This window comes from Aotus nancymaae, unplaced genomic scaffold (assembly GCF_030222135.1).
Source record: "Aotus nancymaae isolate 86718 unplaced genomic scaffold, 86718_ANA_hifiasm-v0.15.2.pri h1tg000122l, whole genome shotgun sequence".
NCBI lineage: Eukaryota > Metazoa > Chordata > Mammalia > Primates > Aotidae > Aotus > Aotus nancymaae.
In genome coordinates, this window is record NW_026988537.1 from 1,187,616 (window position 1) to 1,207,388 (window position 19,773).

The 19,773-nt window shown below is 38.6% G+C and overlaps 1 protein-coding gene and 1 pseudogene across 2 annotated transcripts in view; one reads left to right on the top strand and one right to left on the bottom strand.

Moving 5' to 3' along the window:
• The window catches only part of DIPK1A (divergent protein kinase domain 1A), a 127,145-nt gene that overhangs the window by 86,748 nt on the left and 20,624 nt on the right, over positions 1 to 19,773 (bottom strand). The window contains exon 1 of one of the 2 annotated variants that reach the window (XM_064371156.1): positions 2,237 to 2,357. The exons of the other annotated variant lie outside the window; for it this stretch is intronic. Coding sequence (XP_064227226.1) covers positions 2,237 to 2,293 — 57 coding nt within the window. The 5' untranslated portion in view covers positions 2,294 to 2,357. Of the gene's footprint in view, positions 1 to 2,236; positions 2,358 to 19,773 lie in introns of those variants that run through there. 2 annotated transcript variants of the gene reach the window in all.
• Positions 4,167 to 4,666, top strand: LOC105709535 (meiotic nuclear division protein 1 homolog; annotated as a pseudogene).

Genomic DNA, 19,773 nt, shown 5'->3' on the forward strand with positions numbered 1-19,773 from the left:
ATGGTCTCGATCTCTTGACCTCGTGATCCACCCGCCTCGGCCTCCCAAAGTGCTGGGATTACAGGCGTGAGCCACTGCGCCCAGCCCCATTAATATGTCTTTTAAAAAATTAAGAAAATAATCTATGGTCCTTCATATTTATTCACTGATTTGCCATTTCTACTGATATTCATTTCTGAAGATATGAGTTACCACTTAGTGTCATTTCCCGTGTTATTTCTAGTGTTAGTTCTTTAGCCTGAAGAACTTATTTTGGCATTTGTTTTATTACAGGTCTGCTGGTGATGAACTCTTATTTTTATGTAAGAAATGCCTTTAACCTTCATTCCTGCAGAATAGTTTTTCTGGATATAAAATTCTAGAAGCCAGGTACGGTGGCACATGCCTGTAATCCCAGCACTTTGGAAGGCCAAGGTGGGTAGATTGCTTGAATTCAGGAGTTCCAGACTAGCCTGGCCAACATGGCAAACCCTGACTCTACTAAAAATACCAAAATTAGCTGGGCGTGGTGGCACAAAGCTACTCGGGAGGCTGAGGCATCAGAATTGCTTGAATTCAGGAGGTGGAGGTTGCAGTGAGCCATGATTGCACCACTGCACTCCAGCCTGGGTGACAGAGTGAGACCCTGACTCAAAAAAAAAAAAAAAGAAAAGAAAAAGAAAAAAATTCCAGAGTGACTTATTTCTTATAGAAATCTAATGATGTAATTCCATTGTTTTTGGCCTCCACTGTGTCTAATGAGAAGTCAGCTGTAATTATGTATTATTGGTCTCCTGTGTGTAAAGTGGTGTTATTCTCTCACTGCAGCCAGGATTTCAGCAGTTTTATTAAAATGTATCTGATGTGGTTAACTTTGTGCTTATACTTTTTGGGGTTTGTTAAGCTTCTTAGATCTACAAGTTGATATTTTTTCACCAAATTTTACTGTTGGTGAAATTTTCTCAAAATTTTTTGCCCCATTTTCCCTCCTCGTTCTTTTAGGAACTCTAATTACATACATGCTTAGACTGCTTGCTAGTGTCCTGGAGGTCTCATAGGCTCTGTCTAGTTTTCATGAATTTTTTCTCTCTGCTTTTAAAATATTTTCTGCTGTCTTCAAATTAATTGACTCTTTGATGTCCCAAATCTGCTGTAAGGTACATTTTTCATCTCAGTTATTATACTTCAGTGTTCTATAATTCTCACTTTTTAAAAATTTCTCTTGGGAGGCCAAGGCAGGCAGATCACCTGAGGTCAGGAGTTCGAGATCAGCCTGGCCAACAACGTGAAATCCCACCTCTACTAAAAATACAAAAATTAGCCGGGTGAGGTGGCGCATACTTGCAATCCCAGCTACTCAGGAGGCTGGGGCAGGAGAACTGCTTGAACAAGGGAGGCAGAGGTTGCAGTAAGCCAAAACTGCATCACTGTACTCCAGCCTGGGCAATAGAGTGAGACTTCGTCTGAAAAAAAAAAAATTTCTCTTTCTCTGTTTGAGGTTTTTCTACCTGTTTAATTATTATACACGTATTTTCTTTCATAGTCCTTGAGCATATTTAAAACGACAGCTTTAACATCTTTGACTTCAAATACGAACACCTGGTCATCTTGAAGATAGTTTGTTATTGACTACTATTCTCTTGAATCTGGTCACATTTTCCTGTTTCTTCATGTGTCTAGTGATTTTTGGATTGGTTATTACATCTTATGTATAATATGTTGTCAAGACTCTGGATTCTGTCATGTTCCTCTGAAGATGGATCTTTGTTCTAGCAGGCAGTTAATTTGGTGGGACTCAATTTCCAAATCTGTCTCCCCTGCCATCAGCATCTGCTGAAACCTCTTCTCCCAGGTGCTGCTTTTTCCTTGCATTTCCTGGGCCTCCCCACACATATGAAGGAGTTGGGCAGATTTTAAATGAAGGTTTGGGGACTAATCTTTCTGCATCTCCTCCCCTTCCAAGATTTTCTGCCTAAGTTTCTGGCTGCTCTACTAGTCCTGAGCCCGGTTATCTAAGATCTTTGGAGCCAGGCACAGACTGAGGAGTACCTTCAGGGGCAGTGCCTTCCTTTCAGATTGAGTTGATTTTTTTCTTTCACTTCCTTTTCAGTGCCTTTAAATAGTTGTTTAAAATATATAAACACATATATGTAATTTTTAAATCTACATTTCAATCATCTTTATCTGTAGGAGGTGTGAGTAATCTCTTATGTCATCACCGGCAGCTGAAATAATCAGTGTTGTTTTGATTCAGTACCTTACACTGGGTCTGTTTCTTTGATTCTTCATTCACATTCCAGAAGTGCATCTTCATGCTGGCTGACCCTCCAAGTTGTCACAAGATGGAACTAGCAGCTTTCAAAGCTACATGTTTCCATCTTGAAAACCAGAGAAAGGAAAAAGAGGTTATCACTAGCCAAACCAACAAACGTGGTCCTGGGCTTCATTCCAACTAAACGAATTTTTAGAAAATATAACCACCCTCGAACCAAGCACTGTGGCCAACAGAATGCTACGAGCCGACTGGCTTAGGCTTGGGTCACTGGTCATCTTCTCCCTCTAGCCCTGTTCCTTGTTTCTGACCCCCTGAAGCCCTACAACCCCCCTTACAGGTCCCTGTTGCTTTCGTAAGCCAGGGGAGTGATGCTGTTGAATACCCTTCCTCAAGGGCAGCACAGCCTTTTGTGGCTCCCAATTTTAAAGACACGGGTCAATTGCAATTCTCTGACTCTCACAAGCCTGAAGTCTTTTCTCCTCACTTCATATAGGCCTTAAAACTATAGTTTCCAGGAGAATCACCTGAACCCAGGAGGCGGAGGTTGCAGTGAGCCAAGACTGAACCACTGCACTCCAGTCTGGCAACAAAGCGAGACTCCGTCTCAAAAAAAAACCAAAAAACAAAAAACAACTATGGTTCCCGCTTCCCATTGGCCACTTCGGCTTTAGCTCTCTTTTATACCTGGGTCTGAGTTTCTTTCTCATTTCTGGTATCTGGAGATTTCCTTTGCTTGCTTTCAAGCTTAATTAGGTAGCAATTAAAAAAAAAAAAAACTGGCAAAAAGGGGGCTTATATTTTATCCAGCATTTCTATGTATTTGAAGAAAAAAAAGAATCTTCTCATATTACCTAAATCCACCATCAGTAACTTTCCTTAGCCTTCAGGATATAGAATCAATTCTAATTTATTTAACATACAGGGCCCTTCATGGTATTATTTACCCTCTTAGTTTCATGACCTGAATACCCCCAAATGCAATCTTTTCTTTTGCCAAGGAAAGAACTATTTGTAATTCTCTGTTCATGCCACACTGCTTCTTCTTTCTATGCCTTCTCTGATACTGTTTACTCTATATACAATATTATCTCCTCAAGGTGAGCATGGCCTCACACACAAATTTTTATCTAGTCAACTGATACTCATTCTAGAAGTCTCTAACTAAACAAGGCTTCTTAAAAGTCTTTTCTGTCACTCCCTCCCCTATACCAACCAAGACTAAGATGGTCCCTTCCTGGGGTCTCGTAACACTCTATACACACTTCTGACATGCAACTATCACTCTAATTGTTGACTTACTTTTCCCACTAGGCTACACTGCTGAAAGAAATACGTCTTACATAATTGATTACTTCTAATACTTCATTCTTTGTTTGGCACGTATTAGATATTCGACAAATATTTGTTGAATGAATGGAGAGACAGATTGTCTTTCCTTATTTTTTTGAAATTAATAGAATCATTCTTTACAGCAATTTTTTGGTTTACAGAAAAACTGAACAGGAAGTATAAAGTTCTCATATAACTGGCAAAACCTGGAAATAACCAAGACGTCCTTCAGTAGGCGGATGATATATAAACTGTGGTACATCAGATAATGGACAATTATTTTGTAATAAAAAGAAATGAGCTGGCCTGTCACCCCATGTGCAGACCCCACCATTGGAAGGCCTGGTGCCCACACCATATCAAAGAAAAAGGGACTGAGTGCAGAAGAAAAGAGAGCCTGCATGATGGAAACATTTTTTAAAACAAAAGATGTATTTCAATTAAAAGACATGGAGAAGGCCAGGCACAGTGGCTCACGCTTGTAATCGGAGAACTTTAGAAGGTTGATGCAGGACGACTGCTTGAGGCCAGGAGTTCAGGATAAATCTGGCCTCAAGACCCCATCTCTAAAAAAAAAAAAGACATGGAGAAGACTGCTCCTAAAGAGAAAGGCATTACTACTGTGTCAGTAAAGGAAAAAAGTCCTCCAAAGTTTAGCTGATAATGATATGGTTGACTATGAGAGGACTAGAACTCTAATTATTATCAGGCTTTTCCAAGTAAAATTCTTCCTGCAAGGACATGTACACTGGAGGTTTTGGAATCTCAGTTGTTTCAGGGAAGCTACAGAAAAGCATCAGAACAGCTAAAACCGGCCGCATGAGACGAAGGAGCGACCATGAGAGCCAAAGGCATTCTTCACTTTGGGATCAAAGGGAACAGCCAAAGCCAGAAGTTGAAAAATGCAAATAATATGACCCACAAGTTGTTGAAGAAATACTTCAAGCAAATAAAGTAGTTGCTAACAGATGGACTGATGACATATTTGCAATAAAATCTTGGGCCAAAAGAAAATTTGGGTTTGAAGAAAATAAAACTGATAATACTTTTGGAATTCCAGAAGACTCTGATTAGATAGACTAAAATATATTATGGTGGTAAAGAATCTGTGAGCTCATAAATATGTAAATCTTAAAATATTATCCAACTAGGCTGGGCACAACTATAGTGGCTCACGCCTATAATCCCAGCACTTTGGGAGGCCGGGGCAGGCAGATCACTTGAGGTCAAAAGTTCGAGCCCAGTCTGGCCAACATGGTGAAACCTCATCTCTACTAAAAATACAAAAATTAGCTGGGTGTGGTGGCACATGCCTGTAGTTCTGAGGCAAGAGAATCACTTGAACCTGGGAGGTAGAGGTTGCAGTGAGCTGAGATCATGCCACTGTACTCCAGCCTGGGCGACAGAGCGAGACTGTCTCAAAAGAAATTTAAAAATTAAAAAAAATTATCCAACTAAATGTTCTGAATTGTCTTTTACCTGTAACAGTGTTTATAATTTTATTAAAGTATAAAATACAAAAAAGAGAAAGAAATAAACCATCAAGCCATGAAAAGATATAATGAAATCTTAAATGTGTATTCCTTATGTAGTCATTTTAAGATTTTTAAAAATTATTTGTCAGACATATCCTACCTGATTAAATGTGTAGTCCTTAGTGAAGGAAGCCAATCTGAAAAGGCTACATACATACTGTGGAATTCCAACTATATAATATTCTAGAAAAGGCAATGGTAAAAACATCAGTGGTTGCTAGGGGTTAGAGGGATGAACAGGTGGAGCACTAAGGATTTTTAGGGCAGTGAAACTACTCTGTTTGATAGTATAATGGTAGATACATACCATTATACACTTGTCAAAACCCAAAAAATGTACCTCAAGAGTAAACCCTAATGTAAACTATGGATTTCAGGTGATAATCATCTGTCAATGTAGGTTTGTCAACTGTAACATATGTACCACTCTGGTAAGGAATGCTGATAGTGGGGGAGGCTGTACATGTGTGGGGCAAAACGGTATAATGACAATGTTCTGCTTAATTTTGCCATAAATTTTAAATTGCTCTAAAACATAAAGTATATTTTTAAAAACTATCAAAGAGCTACACATACATGTCAAGAAGAAAAAGCACAGAAAAACAAACCAAAACACCCCAAAACCCAAGAAGTAGAAGGAAAGGAATCATAAAGATAGAAACTAATAAAACAGGAAATAAAATAAAAATCAACAAAACTAAAACTGTTTCTTTGAAAAGTTCTAAGAAGAAATCGAAAGGTGAATAGTTTCTATACCTAAAAACTATGGAAGGAAAAAGTATCGGGGAGACAGGCATGGTCAATAGTATATAATGCCATAACAAAGTAAAGTACAATTAATATTGAAAACTGTCTGGCGTGGTGGTTCCCATCTGTAATCCCAACACTTTGGGAGGCCAAGACAGGAAGACTGCTTGAGGCCACAGTTTGAGACCATCCTGGGCAATATAGCAAGACCCTATTTCTGAAAAACAAAAGAAAACTGTCTGATCTGCCAATAAGGAGATAATTGATAACTTAAGCAAGAATAATTTAAGTGGAATGGAATGAAGTAGAACAACTTTCTAAAAAGAAAAAAAATCCTGGATGTGTTGACATGAATGCTGACATTATATATCTGCAAGAAGCTAGATGTGATTTATCTTCACCTTTGCACAATGATTCACATGTCGCTGCTTGCAACACTATTTGCTGAATTAATTTAGCTGGACGGAAAGAAAGAACCATACATAAAGGGCTTTAAATGCTTGACAGTATTGAGACTTAAATGAAGAAGTTTTAAGATTTCTAGGCTGGGCACAGTGGCTTACACCTGTAATCCCAGCACTTTGGGAGGCCAAGGTGGGTAGATCATGAGGTCAGGAGTTCAAGACCAGCCATGGTGAAACCCCATCTATACTAAAAATACAAAAATTAGCTGGGCATGGTGGCGGGTGCCTATAATCCCAGCTACTCGGGAGGCTGAGGTTGCAGTTAACTGAGATCATGCCATTGCACTCCAGCCTGGGTGACGGAGCGAGACTCTGTCTCAAAAAAAAAAAAAAAAAGATTTCTAAACAGACATACAGTCTGATAAATCTGATGTTTAAAGAAGATTAATCTGAATGTTAGCTTAAGACTTTTAAAGGGAATACTGAGGAAAGGGAGATTAGTCAGGAAGCTGTTGCAGCAATCTAGCCCCTTCTGGATTAGGATGGGCCAACAGCAGTGAAGATAAAGGGTGAAATTTGAGAGACATTATGAAAATAAACTTCCTAGGATTTGTCAACAAATGGAAATGGAAGTCAGCAGAAAAAGATGTTAAAGGATTGAAAGACTGAAAAAATTAAGATTATGAAGAATGAAGGTCAGTGGTGACACACAAAGGCATTTTAACTAAATGCAACCTCAACTGATCTATTTCTATGGTTTAAGAAATTCAGGTATTTAATTTTCAGCATGTAACTTTTGGTGACAAATTTTCTTGAACAAATGAATTTTAAATCCAGATAGTAACTGAGATCTTTACCCTACGAATGAATTTTAAAAAGTAGAGAATTTAGATACCTTTATATTGATTTCCAGAAGGCAAGACAATGGTATGGTTTTGAAATAACTAGTAGAATATGCCCATTTTTCATAAAAGAAAAGGGTTTTTTCTTAACAGTTTTAACAGTTTAAATCTAGGAGACTAGTTTAAAATTAAAAAGTTATGCATGAAAAAAGCTAAAATGACAAATCTGACAAGATATTTACTATTATATGCATATATCAGAAGTTTTCTATTTGTAGAAACACACATAGTTCAAATGTATTTCCTGAGTCAGCATATACTGGAAGGTTTCTCACCTTCTTCTTTTCATCTTATTTTGGCTCCCCTTCTCCCTCAAAACATCTTGAAACACAGATAGTATGGAACAAATAAAAATGATCTACCTCTGAAAGCATTCAGAGTCAAATAGCTCAGCATTCTTCTTCTTTTTCACTAAACCGTGCTCTGCACCACAAAATTAAACAGACATCTCTAGGGATACAGATTTGCCAAGAGTGTTCCTGGCAAATATAAAACCTGGCCTTTCTCCAGACTGCTACACATGGACAACAGTGGAAGTTCTATGGATGGAGATTGATTGCTGGCTGGCTGGCTGGCCTGTGGTTACTTAGTAGTGTCAAGATGAAGAATATCAGGCACAGATCATTTTCATGTCCAAAGACTTCTGACAACAAATGTGCTCTGCCGGACTTCTCACATTCAGCAATAGTGAGTCATTTACTGAAGAGACAGTTATAATTCCAGCTCTATTCCTTTATGTATCAGACACGCAAACTGAAGCCCAGAGAAGGTGGGTCATTAGCCCAAAATTATACAGCTAGTTGGTGACAGGACGAAACACATGTCTTGACACTCCCAGTTCAATATTTCCACCTCTTTACTGAGCAACACTACTCTTTACATAATACTTAAAAGAATATGTTGCTCATGTCTTAAACTCCATCTCATAACTTGACAGTCATAGGCTTTCCTATTCAGTATTTTGCTAGAAATTGCAATACACATTTATTTTGTGAGATGTTATATATTAATATAACAGTTTTTTTAAAGGACTATGTATTTTAAGTCCCAGAGTCGCCAAAGTAAAATGAGATTAAAATAGTTTAAAACTATTAAAACACAATTAATAAATTCTGAATCTTTAAACTTGGGGAGATTCTTTAAAAATGACAGCTCAATATATTTAAAAGCGGAGAGGGTATGGGAATCAGGGTCACAAGACCAGGATTTAAGTCCTGTTCCTGCTACTGACTAGCTGTGTGACCTGAGCATGCTTCTTCCTTATCTTTAAAATGAGCAGGGTCAATCAGGATCACTGAAATTAGTTTTATCACATAAAATACAGTTCCAGGCAGCTCAAGGATGGGACTGCTATCTTATCCTTATTATATTATGATGTGATCAAATAATTGAGCAAAAAAACTCACACTGTTCTATACCTAATTAACTAAAGACATTAAAACACAGGAAATGGCTGGGCATGGTGGCTCATGCTTGTAATCCCAGCACTTTGGGAGGCTGAGGTGGGAGGATCAGGAGTTCACGACTAGCCTGGGCAATAAAATGAGACCCTGTCTCTACAAAATATAGGAAGATAAAAATTAGCCAGGATGGAACAGCTACTCAGGTGGCTGAGGTGGGAGGACTGATCACCTGAGCCTAAGAGTTCAAGGCTGCAATGAGCTATGATCACACCACTGCATTCCAGCCTGGACAACAGAGAGGCACCTCATCTTAAAAAGAAAAGGACAGAAGAACAGCAGCAGCAACAACAAAACCTCACAGGAAACACGTCTCTACTGCAAAAACCTGGCAGGAAACACGTCTCTACTGCAAAAACCTGGCAGGAAACACGTCTCTACTGCAAAAACCTGGCAGGAAACACGTCTCTACTGCAAAAACCTGGCAGGAAACACGTCTCTACTGCAAAAACCTCGCAGGAAACACGTCTCTACTGCAAAAACCTCGCAGGAAACACGTCTCTACTGTAAAAACCTGGCAGGAAACACGTCTCTACTGCAAAAACCTCGCAGGAAACACGTCTCTACTGTAAAAACCTGGCAGGAAACACGTCTCTACTGTAAAAACCTGGCAGGAAACACGTCTCTACTGCAAAAACCTCGCAGGAAACACGTCTCTACTCTAAAAACCTCACAGGAAACACTTCTCTACTATAAAAAAGCTGTAGACTTGCCTCTGCATAGAGTCGGCAAGAAAAACAATGTCAGAAAAATGCAGCACACAGTTGAAGTTATGGAAATCTGGATCACATCTTTCTGCATTCATTTAACTAAATAGACGGCTTTGAAAACCTAAGTATAGTTTTTCTGAAGAAGAAACAGAAGGAGAACATAAAAGAAGCTCAGAGAAGCTGTTTTAGTCCAGTTCTGCCAGATCCTCCATAGCAAGTACCACACAGCGGTGTCAGACATCCAGACCCCTTTATCTTTTGCTCTACTGAGGGCTGTTATACATGGTCCCGGACAGTTAAGTTTGAACCTGTTTAATACATAGGTCATTTAGATCTTTGCGGGGGAAATCTACCATCAGTAAAAACAACTTTTACTTTGCTTTTCTACTACTTGAGACAATTGTGAGTTCACAAAGATATAGATACCCTTACATGCAATTCACTATTCATTTACTCTGTGGAAAACCAGAAAGTATAAACACAGTCCCTGTACCCACCAGCTACCAAGAGTTTACAATTGAACAAGATCATGCAAGTATGATGATCTCTGAGTTTTACTATTTAATAAATTCTTATCAGTTTTTATGTCCAATTTAATTGCACTTAAGTCCTTTGTCTCTTAACAGACATAAAATAGAAAAATTAATTTGTAAGGTACTAGAAAAAGGGATTAAGGAATCCTAAAGAGCTAATCCAAGGCCGGGCATGGTGGCTCATGTCTGTAATCCCTGTACTTTGGGAGGTTGAGGTGGGCAGATCACTTGAGGTCAGGAGTTCAAGAATAACCTGGCTAACATGGTGAAGCCCTGTCTCTACTAAAAAATACAAAAAAATTAGCCAGGCATGGTGGCGTGTGCCTGTAGTCCCAGCTACTCGGGAGGCTGAGGCAGGAGAATCGCTTGAACCAGAAGGCAGAAGTTTCAGTGAGCCAGGATCTCATCACTGCACTTCAGCCTGAGCGACAGAGCAAGACTCCATTTCAAAAACAAAACAAAACAAAACAAAACAAAACAAAAGAAGAGCTAATCCAGTTGATGATCATAAGAGAAAGACAACAGGGGAATGAGTGTGAGATTATCAAGCTCTATGAACCAAAACGCCTCCAAACTCCAGCTCATTTGTTAGACCTACAATATTTTATTTTGATTAAATATTGACGTTTTAGATCCCATCAACAGAATAAATCATGTTTTGAGGCTCTGCTTCTCTGGTCAGTTTGCCTAGAACAGTCTGGTAAAGATGGTTAGATCAGGGCAATAAGACTACTGGGTTATAAGTTTTATCAAATTTATTTATAAAGCTAATTAACTGATCTAAATAGTTTTTTTTTCTCTTCTGTTAAACTGGGACAAGAACGACTATCTTGAAAACCTTAAAGGCCAGGGCGGTATCTCATGCCTATAATCCCAACACTTTGGGAGGCTGAGGTGGGTGGATCAACTGAGGTGAGGAATTAGAGACCAACCTGGCCAACATGGTGAAACCCTATCTCTTCTAAAAAAAATACAAAATGAATTAGCTAGGCATGGTGGTGGACGCCTTTAATCCCAGCTACTTGGGAGGCTGAGGCAGGAGAGACGCTTGAACCGGGGAGGCAGAGGTTGCAGTGAGCCGAGGTCACGCCACTGCACTCCAGCCTGGGCAACAAGAGTGAAAGTTCATCTCAAAGAAAGAAAGAAAGAAAGAAAACCTTACAATGCTAGTTAGCATAAGGATCAAAATGAAATAGTGTAAATTAAAGTACCTTATAAGCTTTTCTATAAATGTAAGGCATTATTATTATTAATCTTAATTTTTTTAAACCTTTCATGTAAAGTCCAAAACTGGATATTGTCAGATCTATACCTTTCTCCAACCACTCTGACTTCTTCCTAGCACATACTTTGCAAGTATTACTTAACAGATATTGCATGATATACTTCTACCTGACTTTAGCAGATGTGACTTTCAACTTGTGGGAATCACAACAGAAATCCCCACATGCTTTATTTGTTACAGACTAAATGGTGAATCAGGAAAGAAAAAAACCCTGACATAATCTTTTCAGCCTCCTTTTGGGCTAGGATTGGAATTCATTCTAGTGGTGAATGACGCAACTATTGCCAAAGTTGCTTTTTTTAGCAATGCTACTTAAAAAAAAAAAAAAATCTCAGTATCACGTCATTTGAATAACTAATTGGAAAAAATATACATATCTTTAACTCTAATTACACCATACACAAAAACCAGTTCCTGACTGACTGCAGTTCTAAATGTGAAAGATAGGACAGTAATGCTTTTAGAGAAAAACAATAGAATATCTTTGTGACCTCTGAACATTTAAAGTATTTATGTCTTCTTAAACTGGACACAAAAACTCTAATCATAAAAGAAAAAATTATAAACTTCATTATATTAAGAATTTCTGTTCACCAAAACACAGTATTAGAACAAAATGACAACAGAAGTAGAAAATATAGCAATCATATATCTGAAAAAGGACTTACATTGCACAGAGAATTCCTATGAGTAGATAAAAAATAAATTCAGAACACCAATAGAAATATGAACAAAATACCTGAACTTGTATGACTTCATAAAAGAGGATATCCAAATGGAAAATAAACCTTAAAAAGCTGCCCAACTTCATTAGCTGTGAAGGAGATGCAAATTAAAATTGCAACATGGTATCAGGCTGGGCCTGGTGGCCCACGTCTATATTGCCAACACTTTGGGAGGCAGAGGTGGGCAGATCACTTGAGGTCAGAGGTTTGAAATCAGCCTGGCCAACATGGTGAAACCCTATCTCTACTAAAAATACAAAAAATTAGCCAAGCGTGGTGGTGGGTGCCTATAATCCTAGCTATTCAGGAGGCTGAGGCAAGAGAACCGCTTGAACCCAAGAGACAGAGGTTGCAGTGAGCCAAGATCGCATCATTGCACTCCAGTTTGGGCAACAGAGTAAGACTCAATCTCAAAAACAAACACCACAATGTGGTATCACTCTACACCCATCAGAACATCTAAAATGAAGATGTGAAAGATTAAGTATCAAGGAGAATGTGGAGCCACTGGAACTCTCATACACTACTTGCTGTAGTTTGAATGTTTGTGTTCCCTCCAAAATTCAAGTTGCAACTTAACATCCAATGCAACAGTATTAAGAGGTAGAGCCTTCAGGAGGTGATTAGGTCATGAAGACTTCACCTTGGTGAATGTGATATTAAGGCCTTTAAAAAAATGGTTTCACACAGCAAATGGCATCTTTTTTTTTCTGATTCTACCATGTATGACATGGCAAGACCACATCTCTAAAAATAAAATAAAATAAAGATGGGCATTTAAAAAAACTGAACATAGAGGGAGATGTTGGGCAAAGGATTCAAAATTTCAATTAGAAGGAATAAGTTCAGGAGCTCTATCATATAACACTGTGGTTACAATTAATGACAATGTATCATATACTTCAAAATTGCTAAGAAAGTAGATATTAAGTGTTATCACCAAAAAAAATGTGAGGAATGCATATGTTAATTATTAATAGTTCAATTTAGCAATTCCACAATGTATACATATTTCAAAACATCATATTGTACATCATAAATATAAACAATTTACATCAATTTTAAAAAATAAGTAAAATAATTTTTAGAAAACAGAGCATAGGCATATCTATGACCCAGCCATTCTATTCCAACAGAAATGCTTATGTATGTTGTTCACCAAAAGATAGGTACTAGAATACCCATAGCTTCAATATCTGCAATACCTAAAAACTGGAGAGGGCCAGGCACAGTGGCTCATGCCTGTAATCCCAGCACTTTGGAAGGTCGAGGCAGGAGGATCACTTGAGCCCAAGAGTCTGAGACTAGCCTGGGCAACATGGTAAGATCTTGTCCCTACAAAAAAACAAAAGAATTAGCCAGGTGTGGTGAATGTGCACCTGTAGTCCCAGCTACTTAAGAGGCTGAAGTGGAAGGATCACTTGAGCCCAGGAATTTGAGGTTACAGTCAGCTATGATAATGCCACTGCACTCCAGCCTGGGCTACAGAGCAAGACTGTCTGTAAAAACAAAACAGAGTAGAATGAATAACTGAGGTATGTTCACACATGAAATACTAGACTAATGAAAGCGCAGGATATATAACTACACATGACAATAAGGAAGGATCTCACAAACATAATGCTGAGCAACAAAAGCCAGACCCCAAAGGTATGAGTCCACTTATATCAAAAACAAAATCAGGCAAAACTAGACTTCCATTAGAAGTCAGGAGATGGAAATGACAAGGTAAGAAACGAGGGGTTCAGAAACTGCTGGTAAAGTGGTGTTTCTTGAGCATAAATGTACATTTCAATATTCATATTATACTTTAATGAAAAGTTAAGAACTACTTTTTCTCGCTACTTCATGTTAAGGTTCTGGCCTTTCACATAAAAAGCCAGCACCCCCACCTTTGGATAAATACCAAAGTATACTATAACAGCTAGTAATGAAACTGGTTTTAAGCTAACTACAGATTAACCTTTACCCCAGGTCACAGCTTCACAGAATTAGGAACCTAGTAATAGTCTGGCAGAACAAATTTGTTCTTTTCTGATTTAAAAAATTTAAAAGACATTAGAAATGAATGATTTTCCTTCCTCTCCCCACTTACTGTTATGAACTATACACAAAGTATATCACATATTATTTAATTTTCATAATTCCATGAAATAATATATACATATATTTTTTGAGACGGAGTTTCACTCTTGTTATCCAGGCTGGAGTGCAATGGCACGATCTTGGCTCACTGCAACCTCCGCCTCCTGGGTTCAGGCAATTCTCCTGCCTCAGCCTCCTGAGTAGCTGGGATTACAGGCACGTGCCACCGTGCCCAGCTAATTTTTTGTATTTTTTTTAGTAGAGATGGGGTTTCACCATGTTGACCAGGACGGTCTCGATCTCTTGACCTCGTGATCCACCCGCCTCGGCCTCCCAAAGTGCTGGGATTACAGGCGTGAGCCACCGCGCCCGGCCCCTATTTTCATATTTTTTATAACTTTATAAAGAGATTTAGGTTAAGCACGTTGTCTAAGATCAGTCAGCACATATGTAGCAGAGCCAGGATCTGAATCCTGGTTTGTCTGACTTCCAAACTCTTGTTCTTTACCACTTTATACTGAGTGATGATCATCTTCTTTAGCTTTTTAGTCACTTTAGAAGGCCATGTCTGAACAGAGCATTTCTTTCCACCTCTTTTTTATAAAGATCCATAGAGGGGCTGGACTGTTGTGGCATGAAAGCCAGGCATTAATAATAGCCCATGCCACCAACAGGCCTGTAATAAAAGTGTTTGACTGCTTTTAACAACTGGCTAAATGGAAAACTGGACAGAGTTCTCAGCAGATTGGTCTCATATGAACCAACAATTTAGGATGAGTGTTTTCCTTAGGCCATAGTGGAAGAACCATGGATACACTATGCAATTTTGTTAAAAATAAGGATTAATGAGAAGGTTCTTAACTGTGTACAGGTATCTGCATTTCTTTAAATCTTCTAGGGTATACTATTTTTTTCAAAAGTTATACTGACAAGTATGTATTATTTAATATGGATGATAATAAAGCTTTGATAAAAGTTTAGGTTGGTGGAAAAATATGACTATTGATTTTTAAATAGCTTCTGATCTTTAATCAGGTACTTCATTCAGTAAGTTAGCAGATACTTTCCTAAGTTGCAGACCTGGTACCTAAGAAAAACTAAGTGTTTTTACTCATCTACTTTGGAAAATCCTAAACTTAAAAAGTAACTGCCAGGTTGTGTGAAAGGTCAATTTCATAGTTAAAAATCACACCTTGACCTGGCCTGAGATTTTGTTGTATAATCACAGCATTCTTCATAAAAAGAATTTCAAAGTTTCTTTGTTTGTTTATTGATTGATTGACTGAGACTGGGTTTCACTCTGTTGTCCAGGCTGGAGCGCAGTGCTGCAATTATGGCTCGCTGCAGCCTCGACCTCCTAGGCTCAAGCAATTCTCCCACCTCAGCCTCTGAGCGGTGGGGACCACCTAGCTAATATTTTATTTTTTATAGAGCCAGGGTCTCCCAGTGTTGCCCAGCTGGTCTTGAACTCCTGGGTTCAAGCAATCCTCCTGCCCTGGCCTTGCAAAGTATTACAATTACAGGTATAAACCACCGCACCCAACCCAAAGTTTATTTTTGAACCACTCACTATCAAAGACATTTTTAAAATTTAAACGTCATCCTTAATAATAGAGGGAAAATATATTTACCAATATTATAGAACTCTATACTTGATATGTATGTTAGAGGTTTTTTGTTTTTCGTTTTGTTTTGTTTTGAAGTCTCACTCTGCCACCCAGGCTGGAGTGCAGTGGCATGATCTTGGTTCACTGCAACCTCTGCCTCCCAGGTTCTAAGCGATTCTCCTGGCTCAGTTTCCCAATTAGCTGGGATTACAGGCGTGCGCCACCATGCCCAGCTAATTTTTGTATTTTTGGTAGAGATGAGGTTTCACCATGTTGGCCAGAAACACAAAGTCATAATCTTAAATTCTGAACTACAGATATTTCCACTTGCGCCCCTGACAATACACCTACAGTTGAAGCAGCTTGCTGCTGATGTAACAATCCCCACAACTTTCTGAGTGGAGGCTCAATGTTTGACTCTAAGCTATATCCACCTGCTGTAAGCCTTAGATGAAGGGTATCCCATCTACATATATATTTATTAATATTTACAGATTCGGGGGGAAAAAACTACATATGGCTCTCTTTAATAAATATACATAATATCTATTATATCTCCATTGTGTTATTCTATCTAGGCCCATCCCCTCAAATAAAAATGTAACTGCAGCCTGGGCAACATGGTGAAACCTTGTCTCCACAATACATACATAAATTGGCCAGGCATGGTGGTGTGCACCTGTAGTCTCAGCTACTCGGGAGGAGGCTGAGGTGGGAGGATCACCTAAGCCCAGGGAGGTCAAAGCTGCAGTGAGCTGTGACCATACCACTGCACTCCAGCCTGGGTGACAGAGCGAGACCTTGCCTAAAAAAAAAAGTTGATTCCTCTAAGGCAACTCATAAACATATACCAAAGACAGATAATCAATTTGAAAGAAGAAATTAGCCATTTCACTAATTAGACTTCAAAAAATTCTTAAAATAGGCAAGAGTCCAACATAGAAAGTCATAAGGTATTTTTGGAAAGTCATCCAAAAATTTGTAATTTTATAATTTATAAATTTATAATTTTTGGAAATATCATTTTATGAGCAAGCTAAAGCATTCATCTTTGAATAGTGAATTAATTCTCCCAGAATTGTGATTAGGGAGGTAAGGAAAAAAAAAACTGTCCTATCAATCATCATCTCACTGGTAAATGAAAAATATAAGGCTCGCAAGGACAAAGAAGCTTGAAACAAGTCAAATCGCAACTTGAAATCTCATGCTAAAGCATATCATTCATCTTTAAGTTGGATAATATAAGAATTCTTTCCACTTTTCTTTATTTTTTTGAGACAGAGTCTTGCTCTGTCTCCCAGGCTGGAGGCAGCGGTGTGACCGCGGCTCACTGCAACTTCCATCCCCAGGTTTAAGTGATTTCCCTGCCTCAGCCTCCATGAGTAGCCAGGATTACAGGCATGTGCCACCATGCCTGTCTAATTTTTTGTATTTTTAGCAGAGATGGGGGTTTCACCACGTTGGCCATACTGGTCTTGAGCTCCTGACCTCAGATAATCTGCCAGCCTCAGCCTCCCAAAGTGCTGGGATTACAAACATGAGTCATGGCACCTGGCCTTCCATTTTTCTTTAAATTCAAAATTACTTCAATAAAAATACTTGCTCCATAAGACATTTATAACCAAATACTATCATTTTGTACAGTTAATTTCCATCACCTTTGGGGAGGGAAGTCTATATAACTGAATGACTTTTTTTTTTTTTTTTTAATTGCATTTTAGGTTTTGGGGTTCATGTGAAAAACATGCAAAGTTGTTGCATAGGTGCATTCATGGCAGTGTGATTTGCTGCCTCCCTCCCCCTCACCCATATCTGGCATTTCTCCCCATGCTATCCCTCCCCAACTCCCCCCACCGCTGTCCCCCCCACTCCCCTGCAACAGACCCCCGTGTATAGTGCTCCCCTCCCTGTGTCCATGTGTTCTCCTTGTTCAACACCCTCCTATGAGTGAGAACATGTGGTGTTTGGTTTTGTGTTCTTGTGTCAGTTTGCTGAGAATGATGGTTTCCAGGTTCATCCATGTCCCTACAAAGGACGCGAACTCCTCATTTTTAATGGCTGCATAATATTCCATGGTGTATATGTGCCACATTTTTCCTATCCAGTCTATCATCGATGGGCATTTGGGTTGGTTCCAGGTCTTTGCTATTGTAAACTGTGCTGCAATGAACATTCGTGTGCATAACTGAATGACTTTTACATTCCGTTGGTAGATCCAGCTATAGGCCATTTTTACATTAGTCTGATTTAACAGGATCTATTTTAGGTTAATTAATCTTCAGAGATACAAATTTCTTAACAGAGCAGTCAGCAGTATTTTTAAAAATTAACCAAAACATTCCTAAAATCATGTGAAGTAATGCATTAGCAAGACTAAAATACCTCATTTTCTGCTATGTGTAGCCTTCAAATCTTAACTGTCTGCTTCCCCACCTTCCCAAATGCCCCTATCACCCAATGATACCCCTTTCCTCCACATTCTTCTCTGTCAACTAAAAATTGATCATAGAAAATTTACATTTATCAGGGCCGAGAGCAGTGGCTCCTGCTTATAATCCCAGCACTGTGGGAGGCCAAGGCAGAAAGATCACTTGAGGTCAGGAATTCAAGACCAGCCTGGCCAACATGGCGAAACCCTGTTTCTAACAAAAAATACAAAAATTAGCCGGGTGGTGGCCCACGCCTATAATCCCAGCTACTCAGGAGGCTGAGGCAGGAGAATTGCTTGAACCCGGGAGGCTGAAGGTTGCAGTGAGCTGATATTGCACCACTGTACTCCAGCCTAGGTGACTGAGACCTTGTCTCAAAAAAAAAAATTTATATTTATCAAATGACTGAAATTCCTTTATACTACAATCCTGTAAGACAAATGCCAAGTTCTTTAATATTGCAACTACCTCTGATATTTAAGATTTTGATTTCTTAAAAAGCATTCTTTTGGAACACAGCCCCTTCAGCAACGGAAGTATGATGTTTTTAAACTCTAGCATTTTTGTTTGTGGATCCCACAAAGTATTTGAAAACTATATACCCCCTTGCATATTTCTGAAGTTGACATCTACAATTTTTCACCAGAAGTTTAAAGAGTCGCAAACTTCTTTCCATGGCTGTATCATTGTACAACAATGTATGAATGGTCCAGTTGCTCTGCGTCCTCGCCAGCATTTCGTGTTGCCACTATTTTTAATTTTAAACCATGATATCTCATCATGGTTTTAATGTGCAATTCCCTAACGGCTAAGAAAATTGAATGTCTTTTTCATTTGTGTTTACTTGCCATCTATATATCTTTGGTAAAAAGCCTACGTGTGTCTTTGTCCCACTTTCTAACTGGATTATTTTTTCAATCTGAGTTTTGAGAGTCCTTTATATATTCCAGATACTAGTCCTTTGTGAGATATATGGTTTGCAAATACTTTCTCCCAGTCTGTGGCTTGTCTTTTCATCTTTTTAACAGGGTATTTAGAAGAGAAAAAGATTTTAATTTTGATGAGCTAAAATTACCAAGTTTTCCTTTATGGACCATGCTTTTGGTGTCAAGTCTAAGAACATGCAGTTACTATTATTTCTTGCCAGAATGAAATAGGACTCAGCTATTAAAAAATAGAATTATCCCAATTTTTTGTTTTTATAACTTTAAGTGGTGAGAAACCTTTTTCACATAAATGAAAAGATAAAAATGGAAGTCTTGTTATAGCAATTATCTCTCCATTCTTGGAAATCTTTTAAGTTATGTGACAAAAATAACAGTAACCTACCATCAAAAATATACTTACTGATCTACTAGTTACTTAACAGACAAGTCAATAATGCCTTCCTTCAGTTTTGTTGAGAGCAAAATATTGTAAACTAATATTTTAAAAGACCGTTATGTAGTCATTCCCTGAGACAGCGTTTCTCATCATTCACCATCTTAACGCAGACATCACATTTTCAATTGCCCTTTGTTTAGTGCCTTGGTAGTATTTACATCCAGGGCAATGGATCTTTGTGAGATGTGAAATGGATGAGCAGTGTGTCTTTCCTTTCTAAAAGTGGGAAAGGACAACTATGCAAGAGAAGGTGGGAAAGCAGAGCATGCACCTTCACTCCAAACATATTCTCAGGCAGAGCAATGTTAGGAGAAACTACATTGGAAATTCAAAAATCTAGAAATTGATTCCCTTATCCACTCTCCACACTTGGAAAGTGGAATCA